The sequence below is a fragment of the Pleurodeles waltl genome, chromosome 3_1 (assembly GCF_031143425.1).
Source record: "Pleurodeles waltl isolate 20211129_DDA chromosome 3_1, aPleWal1.hap1.20221129, whole genome shotgun sequence".
NCBI classification, from domain to species: Eukaryota; Metazoa; Chordata; class Amphibia; order Caudata; family Salamandridae; genus Pleurodeles; species Pleurodeles waltl.
The window spans coordinates 243,028,088-243,041,514 of NC_090440.1; the positions used below are offsets into that span (position 1 = coordinate 243,028,088).

At 45.3% G+C, this 13,427-nt stretch overlaps 1 protein-coding gene across 2 annotated transcripts in view; it reads left to right on the forward strand.

Moving 5' to 3' along the window:
• RBPMS2 (RNA binding protein, mRNA processing factor 2) overlaps positions 1-13,427 on the forward strand; it is a 200,920-nt gene that overhangs the window by 165,849 nt on the left and 21,644 nt on the right. For both annotated transcript variants that reach the window (XM_069222325.1, XM_069222324.1), the window contains one exon: positions 5,522-5,596. In XM_069222325.1, coding sequence (XP_069078426.1) covers positions 5,522-5,587 — 66 coding nt within the window. In that variant the 3' untranslated portion in view covers positions 5,588-5,596. The remainder of the gene's footprint in view (positions 1-5,521; positions 5,597-13,427) is intronic.

A 13,427-nucleotide genomic window follows, 5' to 3' on the forward strand; every position in this document is an offset into this window, starting at 1 on the left:
ATTATCTTGATCCACTCACTGACTGTAGGTTGTTGGTCTGGCTGAATGCTGCGTTCTGGTGGCGTGCGGTGCTGTGTTTCCTTCTGCTCAGGGACTCTGGAGACTTACCACCAGGTAATAGCTCAGGTGAGCCAGAGCTGAGTCTGTGGACTTGGAGTTGGAAGAGGCGCTGGTTACTCAAGGGAGGCACAAAGACGGTCCTGCTCAGATATTAAATTGTGGCACATTTCAGAAAAGAAGGCCAACCACAGGCGCATGCGCAGTGGGCACAAAGCTAGCATTTGCCCTTGGGTGGTGGGAGCACCCAAGGTAAGTATCCTGGCGGGCAGGCACCCTGCACAAAGTTTGCACCTAAAAGGGCTGCAGGGGGAGCTCTCCCATATGGAGGGACCTACCTCATGGCCTCATAGCCAGAGGGGTGGATCCAGGCCAGGAACTCACCGTTGGGGACAGTCATTATCTCCTCCAAAGTCACTGAGGTGACGTCAGATGAGATTTTGAAAGTATGCTTTGTGTCATATTTTTATGTATTTTAAGATGGGATGCAGGGATGTGGCATTCCTATCACCCAATGCTGAGGACATACTGTTTGGGGTCAAGGGCAACACGTTTTCATATTTCTTTTGTCCTTGGGACAAGTAGGCCCAAACCCCTGCAGCACAAATGCTTTGACTGCCAGTTTACAAAGATGGGAACTGTCTGCAGTGGATGTAATATTTGTATTCATATGTTAATGCTGTTCACACTTGTATTTATGGTTCATTAATGAAAAACCTTCATTATAAGGGTGAGTGCTGTAAATAAACGTTTTAAGGTCACGTTGCACTAATGACAGTGGTTCCAGTAAAAAACATGAGTGTACACATGTTTGAAAAGCTTAATAATATGAGGCTAAGTATAATGCTCCCAGAATGCTCTGTGATTATATGCAAAATGTTGGCAGAAGTTTGTAAGCAAGAGTGATGATTTTTTGCTTTCAAAATAAAATGTTCGGAAAAAATGCAAGTAGGGAAAAAAACGCTTTGCTACAATGATATTTTAGGTGTTATTTCTTTGAAGCGTCACTGAGTAAAATGTGTTGATGCATGCTAGTATTTAAAAAAATATATTCCTAATAGAAAATGCGTGTAACAATTTTCAACAACATTTTGGGACGCATGAAAATCAACAAGCACTGGCAAAGCCAACCGATCTGACACTTTTTGTGAGTCTTTTGGTTTTGTCAATGCATGGCTTTTTTTGACATACCTTTTGTAACACTGTATTGTTGTAGGAGCTGGTAGGCCCTCACCATTGTAAAAACAGTGGCAAACAGAAAGAAAAAAGGTTTTGGTCTCAAAAAGCACACACTGTCACCAATTATTAATAGTCTCAAAAGTGCACCCATGGTATACGTCTTTGAATTTGTGGCTTTCATGAATTCACAAGAGCTGACAGAAGTAGACCAGGAAATCGTACTCCTAGAAAATATTTGTGAACTGTATTTCAGCACGAGCAAATATACATGTGTAGATTTGCTCATGTGAAAATCTATTGAGCATTTACAAGTTCACTTTCCCTCCATCTATTTTTTCCCAAACCTGGAAGAATTTCTACTATTGCCATTGTCAGGAGTACATTTCCAACCTTTCTCATTATGGGAAAAGATTAGAGAAGAGCTGGTGAAAATACTTAAAAACATGCAAGTTAGTAGGTTTGCAGACTATATGGCACCAAAGGGACAAGTAGATTTTTTTACAGGGCAAGTAGATTTAAGAAGCAACCTGTCCCATGGACAAGTAGATATTTTATTTAATTCCACACCCCTGGGGTGAGATCATGATTGGTGGGGCAATTCAGCTTACCTTTCTTGCCTGAGCAGGACACCAAGGTCACAGAACCCTCCAAAGTGTGCTGGCAGGGATCGGTGGCAACATCCAGGATCGCGGGAGTTGCAAATGATCACTGGCATCTGGTCCCTAGGGCCAACCACTAGCGCATGCACAGTGGGCACAAAGCTAGCATTTACCTTTGAAGGGTAGGTTTTAGGGTACAGGACGGGGAGGTCACGTAGTTTTTAGGACAGGGCCAGGTAGGTTTTAGAGTTCAGGGTGGGGGCGATGTAATTTTTAGAACAGGCCTGGGTAGGTTTTAGAGTACGACGGGGCGCCGGGAAGTTTTTAGGACAGGGTGGGTTAGATTTTAGGGTTCAGGGCAGGGGGTCAGGGTAGTTTTTAGGGCAGTGCAGGGTAGGTTTTTGGGTACAGGACGGGGAGGTCAGGTAGTTTTTAGGGCAGAGCGGGGTAGGTTTTAGGGTTCAGGGTGTGGGGTCGGGGTAAGTTTTAGAACAGGGCGGGGTAGGTTTTACGATACAGGGTGGGGGCGGGTAGTTTTAGGGTACAGGACGGGGAGATCAGGTAGTTTATAGGACAGGGCGGCCTAGGTTTTAGGGTTCAGGGCAAGGGCAGGGGGTCAGGTAGTTTTTAGGACAGGGCGGGTAGGTTTTAGGGTTCAGAGTGGGGCGGGGCTCAGGGTAGTTTTTAGGAAAGGGTAGAGTAGGTTTTAGGATTGAGGGTGGGGTCGGGGTTTGGGTAGTTTTTAGGACGGGCAGAGTTCTTTAGGACAGGCAGAGCAGGTTTTAGAATTCAGGGCAGGGGCGTCTGGTAGTTATTAGGACAGTGCAGGGTAGGTTTTAGGGTTCAGGGCAGGGGTGGGGTCAGGGAAGTTTTTAGGACAGTGCAGGGTAGGTTTTAGGGTACAGGACGGGGAGATCAGGTAGTTTATAGGACAGGACGGGCTAGGTTTTAGGGTTCAGGGCAAGGGCAGGGGATCAGGTAGTTTTTTAGACAGGGTGGGTAGGTTTTAGGGTTCAGGGTGGGGGCAGGGTCAGGGTAGTTTTTAGGAAAGGGTAGAGTAGGTTTTAAGATTCAGGGTGGGGTCGGGGGTTCGGGTAGTTTTTAGGACAGGTAGAGGTTTTTTTAGGACAGGCAGAGCAGGTTTTAGAATTCTGGGCAGGGACGTCTGGTAGTTTTTAGGACAGTGCAGGGTAGGTTTTAGGGTACAGGACTGGGAGGTCGGGTAGTTTTTAGGACAGGGCGGGGTAGGGTTTAGGGCATGGGCAGGGGGTAAGGTAGTTTTTAGGACAGGGCAGGGTAGGTTGTAGGGTTCAGGGAAGGGGCGGAGGAGTCATGGTAGTTTTTAGGACAGTGCAGGGTAGGTTTTGGGATTTAGGGTGGGGATGGGATCGGGGTAGTTTTTAGGACAGGGCAGGGTTACTTTTAGGGCTCAGGGCGGGGGGCTTTAGAGCTCAGGGTAGGGGGGGAAGGGGGAGTTTTAAGTGCTTGGGCGGGGTGGAGTATGGTATCAGGTGTAAGAGGGCAGGGCGGGAAGAATTTACCATGCATGTTCCTTTACCAAACATGCTTTTACAACGAAATTCACTGTTAAGGCTTGCATGGTAATGGTGTGCATGGTAAAGGCATGCATGATAAAGACGTGGCCGTTGTTGAGAACACGTTGTTAAGGCATGCGTGATGTACACATGTGTTGTTCCATCATACATCCCTCCTACCAGTCTAGGGTGTCAGAGCACTTTACATCACACACATTACACAGAGACAATCATCATATGTGTGTAACTCAGTCTATAGGACATGTTACATAAGACAGAGGACTACAAGGTGTGGGAGTCACAGGCCATCCATACTGGTAGCAGGTATAGTTTAAGAGTACCCTGTCTGGAGAAGCGCAGGCTCAGAATTTAAAACATAACGCCATGGTTGGGGGTTCTCTTTAATAATAACTGATTTTCACTGAAATTAACCCCTTTTGCAACATTAAGTTAATGAAAAAATGGGGAACAACCATAACGTTCTAATCTATACCTTGCAGTTTGTATGCATCTCTTTGCGCTAGTACTATTTTATGATTCAAAACTTCCACTAGACAAAACTTCAATCTCTCTCCAGGAAGACCATTAATCACCGGATTGAGATTTTTATTGTTGCCTGAAAACTGTCCAGGGCGAGGAACACGCAGCAGGCGCTTTCAAAGCCACTTTCAAGCACTGAGTCACCTCAGGGGACAATAATTAGCACTGTGGCAGTCGGAGACCCTGGTGAAAGGGAGACAGAGGGCGACAGAAACAGGGCCCTAACAGACATTGTCACACAAGCGCGCTAAAACCTGCCCTGCTCATATCTTACAGTGAACCAACAATACTGTATAAAAAAGGAAGATGCTCGGCAACACAGCACTTTATTTAAAAAGTAAGGGAAATACTTTATTTAATTACCCAAACCTCTTTACCTTATTTAAATCTTGCTGCTATCTTCAGGCTAGAGGGTGGCAGGAACTGATTTCAGACAGCAATCAACAAAGGGCCTCTCTCTCCCTTTGTTTTCAGAAGTGCAGGCTCCAGGCAGCTGTGGGCTGTTGGCAGCAAGGTGTGAAAGAACTCCTCCTGTGCTTGCAGCACAACAAAAGGGCAGAGGGAGAGTGGCCTTTGTGATGTCACCCTCATGATCAGATTGGTCGCAGGTAGCTGGAAGCAGGTCACAGGTCAATTGCAGGGCCAGTATAGGTCGCGCTTTTGCGCGCTCATGGCCCTGCAAATCAGGTCATAGAAGGGGAAATCCTTTGTCCCCTCGTCCCCCCCACCCTTGTCCCCCGTGTCCCCCTCACTCCAAAATCTGGGGGGGATATATCCCCCGCGTCCCCCACACTTCCTACGCCCATGTGTCTAACCAGGAATGTATTTTTTCCCCCTGGGTGGGGCGGGGGGGGGGGGGGAGAGAGAATGGGGGAAGACAATCTGAACAGGAATCACACTGCCAGGAAGGGCACTCATACCTCACTTATTGGTAGAAATTCTGTATTTCATTTCCTCAACGTTTTTCCCCTTAGTAATAAATGGGCACCAACTAAGTAAGAATAAGTTTGCATGCAAGACCATTACTCTGAGGGAAATCATGCCATAGATGATTGTTCCTCAACCTAGACAATGGGTTTGTATGTTAGCAGCATGTGAGAAGCGTGGTTTAAGCCAGACCATTGCAATATAAGGTGCCAAATGAAGATGAATGTTTTGTGAAAGGTGGTGTCAAGGTCCTACTTAAAGTAGCTGAGTACAAGAACTGTTCAGATACACAGAGCTGCAGAAAGTGATACACGTGCATACTCACGCAGGGGATGTTACACGTTAGACTACAACATGCTTGCAAATTATTAGTCTGCAAAAATGAATTCAACAGTTTGCAATCCAACCAGTAGGTGCTAGCACGTCACGTCTTGGGAAAGGGTTAGTACATGGTAGAATGTAATGAAGTGGTTTTTTTTCTGAATCCCCTTAATTGCACTGGTCTCGCTTAAGATAATTGTGAGATATTCAGGAGAAGATCCAAATGGTTAGACGCTGCTGATCAAATGGCAATGTGCCAAAATCAGACAACTTGATTTATAATACAGTTTAAAAGTAAATCTGTTCTGTTCGATGTAATCTAAAATCGTGATCTGTTGCTAACGTTTTCTGCGTCTCTTACAGATGCGCTGGTATCCTTCTCCATCCGAAGCTTCACAGCAAGGATGGAAGTCTCGTCAGTTTTGTTAAAGCTCTTTAGTAAGTATTTTGAGGCTGCAACGTTGTTTGAATTACAGAATTGGTGGCCAAAAATGTAAACATCACAAATTGAGTATTACTTGCGCTTAACACTGTTTGAACAGCAGTAGTTATCCTGTTACTAATGTTTTTTAAATGTCTATCCTCAGTATTTCTAACCCTTCATGTAGGTCGAACATGTGGTTTTTGAGAGTAAATACATGTGCTTGATACTTCGTTAAATGCTCCACTCAGTGAAACTCAGGCCATGTGAGTCAGTACTGCATGATATCCTATTTGTGCACGAATTCTGCAGCGGTGTATTATGAAAATGCAGTATCTAAACGAGTTTATTAGAGCAACATTTTTTCCTAATTAGAATTTTGCCAAGGAAGGAGAAGCAATCTAAAACATTGTTACTTGAGGTACGCTTGCTTATATGGAGTTCTAATTAATGGAGCTAGTTAAATTGACCTACTCCAACACAGATTGAACTTGGTGGGGGCTCTCTAGAAGCATAGGTAACTTGTTTGCTAAACATTAATCTAGTTTTTTTCAATTTATTGTGCCAAAAAACTGGGTTTCAGAAAGAAACAATGTCCAAATTGACTGACGGCCAGCCTTTGCCACCAAAGCTCCGCAATCACTATAAAGACTGACAAATATGCAGAAAGGAAAACGTGATGCGTGTCATCCGGTTTCTGTCATGGGTATTCTCTCTGGAAAAATTGGAATGTGCAGAGTTCACAGTACGCCATTTAAACTTAAGTGATAAATATTCCTAGAGGTTTCTGATTTTTTAATTTTTTATTCTGCTTTAAAAAATGGTTCACATTAGCTAAATATCCTGGCCTTTTTACTTTTTTTTTTTTCAATCCAAAACGATGAAATTTAACCTCTAAAAGGCTACACACAAACTGTGCTAATTAAGACACTGGACCTTTAAGAATTCAAAGCCAAAGAATCTCCCCATTATGTAGTGCAGGGTCTGAAAGTTTCTTTTGAAAGATAGGTAATATCTAATGTAACTGTAGTTTATTGCAAACCTACTTTAAAAAGTGGAAGTTTATGGATTCTGTTTGAATACTCCTGACCGAAAGAAAAGTTGATAATTTGTAATTCCAGATCTGTCGTAGGATTCTCTGTTCCTTAAACAATTGGAATAGAATTGTGAAAGGCCTATCCGCCTTAATTACACCCCTGTACCTGTCCGCGCCATCTTGGCCTCTGCTGCAGTAAGTTAGTGATTGTCCATCCCCTTCCCCAAACCCTACAGTTTATGGACCCTTGCTCATGATTGGAGCACTCCTTCTGGCCTCACTGAAGGCTCCATCAAATCTGACGCAAAGCACCAGTATCGCTGCCAGTTATAGCTGGCGACACTGCGAAGGGGCGACAAAACAAATGAACAAGTTATTAAAACTTACCTTCACTGCTGCTCTCTGCTGCACTGCAGGCACAGGCTCCCAGCCTGCCTTGCGGCCAATCCTGATGCTGCTGAGAGCAGCGTTGGGATTGGCTGGAGCGCCCTGGCTGGTTGCTCTAAGGCAGTGGAAGTCTCTGCCTGTTCTCTCCAGCCCAGTAACAGTGCCAGGTTGGAGAGCGCTCAGTGCGCATGTTTTCCCGAGACGAGGGGAGTGCTCTGCACTTCCTTAAATTGCAGTCTTCCCCATAGCCCTGCCCCTTTAAGAAAAACAAACATTTCTTATTTTTATTTTTAAAGGTTTGCAGCTGCTTTTGTTGCTGGCTGGGGGTGGGAGTGGGGGTTTGGGGAGGCCTGACGCTCATCCCATAACAGAGGAGCTGCCCCTGCTCACTGTACAGCTGCAAGCTTCATTGCAGGGGAGGCTGATCTACGCAACCTTGCTGCACAGCTAAATTTTTTAACTGGTTATGGGCAATGCAAAGCCTTGCCAGCCAACTTCATCGGAAGAGACGCCAGACTACTCAAAGCAATGCCACGCAGACCTCTCACCAAGCAGATGAGGCACATTTCTCAGCAGGCCAAATTTGGTCCTGTGCCCAGCCGGTGCTCCATCGCAGTCAGGCTCAACTTGTGACTTTGTCCCAGTCCAGCACAACTGGATACTCCATTTGTACTTTGCATCTTTTGGCTCTTATCTAAACCTTTACAGTGCAACTTCAGTTCTCCTCAATAGGCTTGTCATTTTTATATTTTCTTGTGTTTTCACTTTGTGTGCTATGTAAATACCTTACACTTTGCCTCTAATATAAGCCTGAGTGTTTGTGATAAGCTACCACAGTGTTCAGCATAGTTCAATTTAGTAGCGCTTGTGGTTCACCATGACCAGGATTGCGATTGAGGTGGTGAAAACCCTTCTTGAGCAACAAACACAATTTCTCACTAATAAGAGGCTAAGGCTACTCCTCCTGGCAGAGGAGTTGAAGGACACCAGTGAATAGATAAAACCATTACTGAGCAAATGGCTCAGACGCTGTATTGGTTCTAGAGTCCACCTGTACATATGGCAAGGGTGTAAACTGATCTTTTGTGTACTGCGTTAAATATCTTGAGGTGCACACTGCATGAGAGCAATGGTGCCTGCTTTCCAATGAGTAGAATGAGCCCTCATCTTGGCTTTCCCAGATGGGGCTTAATGACCCTTTGATAAACAATGATGCAAGAGACAATCTAGCTTTAGTTTCTTCTGGAGAAGAAAACTTGTGCAGACTGCACCATAGTTTATAGAGAAGATTTTAAAAAATCTTTAATTTTCTAACCGTTTTAAACAACCACCTTGCATATGAAAGGTATCAAGAAGTGTTCTGTCTGACCTCTCCTGGTGCAAAGACTGATAGAATGTATGAGTATAATCAATCGGTTAAATGCTTTCCAGTTGTGATTTTTTTTATTTATTTATTTTATTTAATCCTTTCGTATTCCCAGTCTAATTCTAATATCCTTCTACATAGCCCACTTATCGTTCCTCTGTATTCTTTTCAGTCCTTCGCCCACAAATCCCACCACTTGGCCATACTTTGCCAAACAAGCCTCTTGCCTGATACTGTCTTCAGCCTGCATGCATCAGTCCATGTTGGTAATCCAACTGGCCAGGCTTGACATGTTTTTTGCACTTTGTTTCCCCCCCCCCCCCCCCGCCCCCTCCGCCACCACCAGGACTGTTGCAAAATAGCAAATCAAGTTTGGGTATCGTCACCTTCCCTGCTGCTCTTTAGATCTCCAGCAGGGCCATAGGTGGTTTAAGGGTGAGCAGTTCCTCCATGATTGCAAATATATTCAACCTGTGATCAAAATATCTGCTGGCATTGGCATCTCTCTAAAATGTGCTAAGGTCCTCTTTTCTCCACATGCCCAAGACACAGCCATCAACCTGTTTTCACCATTTTATATAATCTAGTGCTTGTATTGTGGGTGCAGTGTAGTATTAACTGAACCCCATTCTAATAGCAACCTGTGAAGTTGGGTTGTTGGTTGAATGGGGTTTGTTCCTCGGTCAAGGAGCAAGCACAATCCTTGTGTGGGGGGGTGGGGGAGGGAGGATGGGGCACTGGGGGGGTGGGTGCCCCTTTGGCACAAGCCAACCATAAACCAGTTCTCAACCTTCTGGTAGCTTGGCATGGAGCAGTTCCTCTTAACATGGAGGCAATGTGAACAAATATTTATGGAACACTTCAAGCAGTAACAAAGTGCAAAACACCACAAAGGATCCAAGACCAAGTAAAGAACATAGAGTAAAATGTAATATATAAATCCAAACCAAAAAGGACAAAAATCCAATCAGTAGAACCACATGGTGCCAAAAAACAAAAGGACAACTGAATAGCTGGTTGTGCTGGAGTGAGTCACAAGTTCAAGCCGATTGCGATGGAGCATGGGCTGGCTACTAGGACTTAGTTAGGCCAACTAACTGCTACCTTAAAACCCAGTTTGAGTGTTGGGAGGCTCTGTCAAAGATGCACCATGTAACTGAAGTAATGCATTGGTTCCAAGATGCTGCAAGGCTGGGATGCAAGGGCCTGACGTTTAGGATACTGTCGAGTGGGCTTGTGATGTGAACTCTAGTGTTGAGGATGCAATTCACAGTCGGGGCAACTGTTTGTTCTGAAGGGATGTAATTCACTGTTCGGCCTCTTAATTGAGGCTGCTATCCTCAAGGGATGAGGGCCTGCACTGAGAATGCATTCTGCAGTGCCTGTTCCAATGAGGCTGTGATCCATTCCTTTATGAAGGGTCTAATCTACTTAGTGGTGGTGATGCTTCAGTTCTGCTGAATTCATGGGCTGGTAGAGCACCTTAAGCCCACTTCCAAAGTTCAAGGACTGGGGTAACAGTACTATGGCTGCCATCTGTGACTCTACCCTGCAGATGCAAGGTTGAGGGAGCCGGATATGTTCCAGAGGGCTTAGATCAAGAGGCCAGCCTGCTAGCCCTTGGAGTCACTCTGGGTTCTGGGTTCAAAAGATCCATGTCCAGTCCTTCTCACCCAGGCAAGAGGGCAGCACGTTAGCACAACATTGCAGCAGCCATTCAAAACTGCAATCCAGCAGAGTTGTGGTCCTTCAGCAACACAGCAGTCCTTTGTGGCAGAGTATCCACGATTGTGCTGAAGAGTTGGTGTTTGAGGTCCAGTAGTTATACCCAGTTGTGCCTTTTGAAATGGGGAGAATCCACTGGAGGCATGCCTTTGAAGTGCACTGCCTTCCTGGTTCCAAATGAATTACTGGGGGTATACATTCCTTTGTGTGAAGACTGGACACAGCCTATTGAAGTGTAAGTAGGGCTGGGCCCCATTTATCCCTAGCATCCTGCCAGAGATGGCCCATAAAGGCACACCTAAGCTCCCCATTGTGTGTATTCCGATAGGCAGCCAAAACACAACTGTCACCAAATGGCAAAGGCAAGAAAAATCCCAACTTTCTAAAGGCTGTATTTTCAGAATTGTAACTTAAAATCAGCCTTCATAAGTTAGGATTGTAAATTAGAATTCCAGACACAACATGAAAACTACACTTATAAAATGTAATAAGGTAGCGCCAATGTTAACTTGTGGGAGAGGTATCCCTTGCAGTAGTGAAACTAATTTACTGGGGTTTTCAGTACCAGGGTACATAAAAAAAAAAACATTAAAAGACATGCCCAACTTCTAAATAGAGTATCCCTTGCCCTCTAGGCCCTCCAGTGCCTTCTGTAGCAATATGCATCAAAAACATCTCCAAGCCTCTCCACAGGCTAGTGAGAACAGTATGTTTGTGCCAGTTTATTTGGATGCCTGAATCACCCAAAGATGTTAAGTAGCTCAAGGACTCTGGTGAAGGAATTATGTGGATCTGACAAATTAAGGAGTAGGTCATCTGTATACAGGGATATTATATCCATCCAGTCAAGATGCATCTGATTTTCCCCATACCAGGGCATGTTTTCTCACCTACTCTGCCTGCTCTCCTCTTTGTGGCAGCCATTGAGCTGCTGACATCCCTTCTGATCTCCTGTCCCATCTCCAACTCAGCAAAGCGTATTTTGTTACTTTCAATTCTGGCAGCAGGGTTAGTATACAGCAGTTGCACACAAGGTAGAATATGCTCACGGTCCACACATCCTTAGCCATCTTATCCCCCCATATTACAATGTGAGAGCCAAGACCAAACAGTTTGTCCTCTGCTTCCAGCTCTTGATTCAGGGGGTGGCCAGGAGGGACAGTCATTTGCATACCTGGTATCCAAGCTTTGACCACCCCCACTACCTACTGGAGAACCAACTGCAATCTTAAGTTTCAGGAAGCATTTGAAAACCCACCTTTTCATGTAAATAGCCGACTTCCATTCGCAAGTCCTGTTCGCTCTGGGGAATCCACTTTCTGGGTAGCCATGTGCTCTAAATGAATTTGTAACACCCAGGCCAGACACTAAAATCCACATCCCAACTTCTTTAAAATGGCCTATAGGTTGGGCCACTCCAGAGTCTCAATTGCCTTGTCAGTATCAAGCACCAGTATGATGGCAGTTTTATCTGGCGTCTCTCTAAGCATCCAAAGAGTTGACAGATTATGGTAGGTAGCGCTGACATAAACCCTGATTGTTCAGGGCTACTAGCTTATGGATGAGCACACCTAAGCAATTTACCAGTAGTTTGACAGCCGTCAACCTCTACCACAGTTAGTTGGGTTAATCGAAGAAAAAGGTCTTAACCTCACACATTGAATCAAGTTCCAATAACTGCAAAAACTCTTAATCAAAGAATTTTCCATCCCTCCAGCTGCAACAAATATTGCCCCATCACAAGAACTCTGCGACAACCTTGCAAAAGTCTTCCATGACAAGATCACCAACATCTACAGGAACTTCAAACACCAGCCCAAGGCCACATACTTCCAGTTATAAAACATTACCCCCTAGCACCAGACATCCCACTAACTGAATGGAGCCAGCTCGCCACACAGGACACAGCCTCCATCATGTACTGTTCACTTGAGGGCACCAATCAACCCATGACCTCACTACATCTTCAATATAGGAGAAGCCAGAATCAACCACATATACTCAATACCTCAATAGCCATGGCCACCTTCCCTGAGGATTTGAAACCTACATAAGTCAATGCCCTTCTAAAGAAACCATCTTCAGACCCCAGTGAATTCAACAACTGACCGATCGCACTGCTCCTGTTCCAGGCCAAAGTATTAGAATAAGCCATCAACAAACATACATCAGTAAAGGAACTCCTTCTCGACTCCTCCCAATCAGGATTCCATAGCAATGACAACTACCAGTGACATCTGAGCCCTACTCAACTGAGATTGCGCCTTTGATCCACCTAGACCTCTTCGCAGCCTTTGATCGTCTCCCACCATACACCAGGCTGCACAACATAGGCATCCAAAGAGCTGCTCTGATAGATCACCTCTTTCCTCACTGGAAGAACTGTCCAATTCCACCTCCCCCTTCACCTCTGGAGTACCAATGATCCTCGCTCAGCCCCACCCTCAACACTTATGACACCTCTGGCCAGTATAGTCTAAACTGATGGCCTGAACCTCATAACCTATGCTGACGCACAACTTCTCCCCCTCCCACAACACCACCAAGACCAACTTGCACGCACTGCAAAACAAGTTTTCAACTGGATGAAGGACAACTGCCTGATGCACAACACTGGCAAGGCTGAGGTGTATTGATCTTCAGAAACAAAAGCTCTCTGTGGGACACATCCTGGTTGGTCTCAGAACTGACTTACCCCTACCACCCCCACTGGTCACACCAGGAATCTACACATTTTGGACCAGAAGCTAACCATGATGACTCTGGTAAACTCCATCTCCTACTCCTGCTTCATCCTCCACATGATTTGAAAGATATTCAAATAGCTGCCCCGAATCCCAACTCACCATCACCTAGGCCCTCCCCTCCAGCTGACTAAACTACAGCAGTGTTCTGTATGCAGCAAACACAACTCACCCACCTCATGGCTACAAACCAGACCAAATACCACAGCTAGACCCGTCCTGGATCTCCCTAGACAAACCCACATTACTCCCTACCTGAAATTCCACTGGCTCCCTGTACAGAAAATATGCCAGTTTAAGCTGTTGACCTATACATACAAGGCCCTACATAACTGCAGAGCCACTTACTTGAACCACTGGCTGAATTTCCATCAGCCCACCAGACACCTCGACTCTGCTTCCCTTTCTCAAATCCTTACCCCTGTATCAGACCTAGCAGATGAGAAGGTTGTTCCTTCTACGTGGTACCACAGACATGTCACACCCTACGCTTTAATCTCCAGACCTCCCTATCTTTTAAAGTTCCAAAAGTACTTTAGGGTCTAGCTTTTCAGCTAATCAGCTGAACCCTGCCAGAGCCTGGATACCCT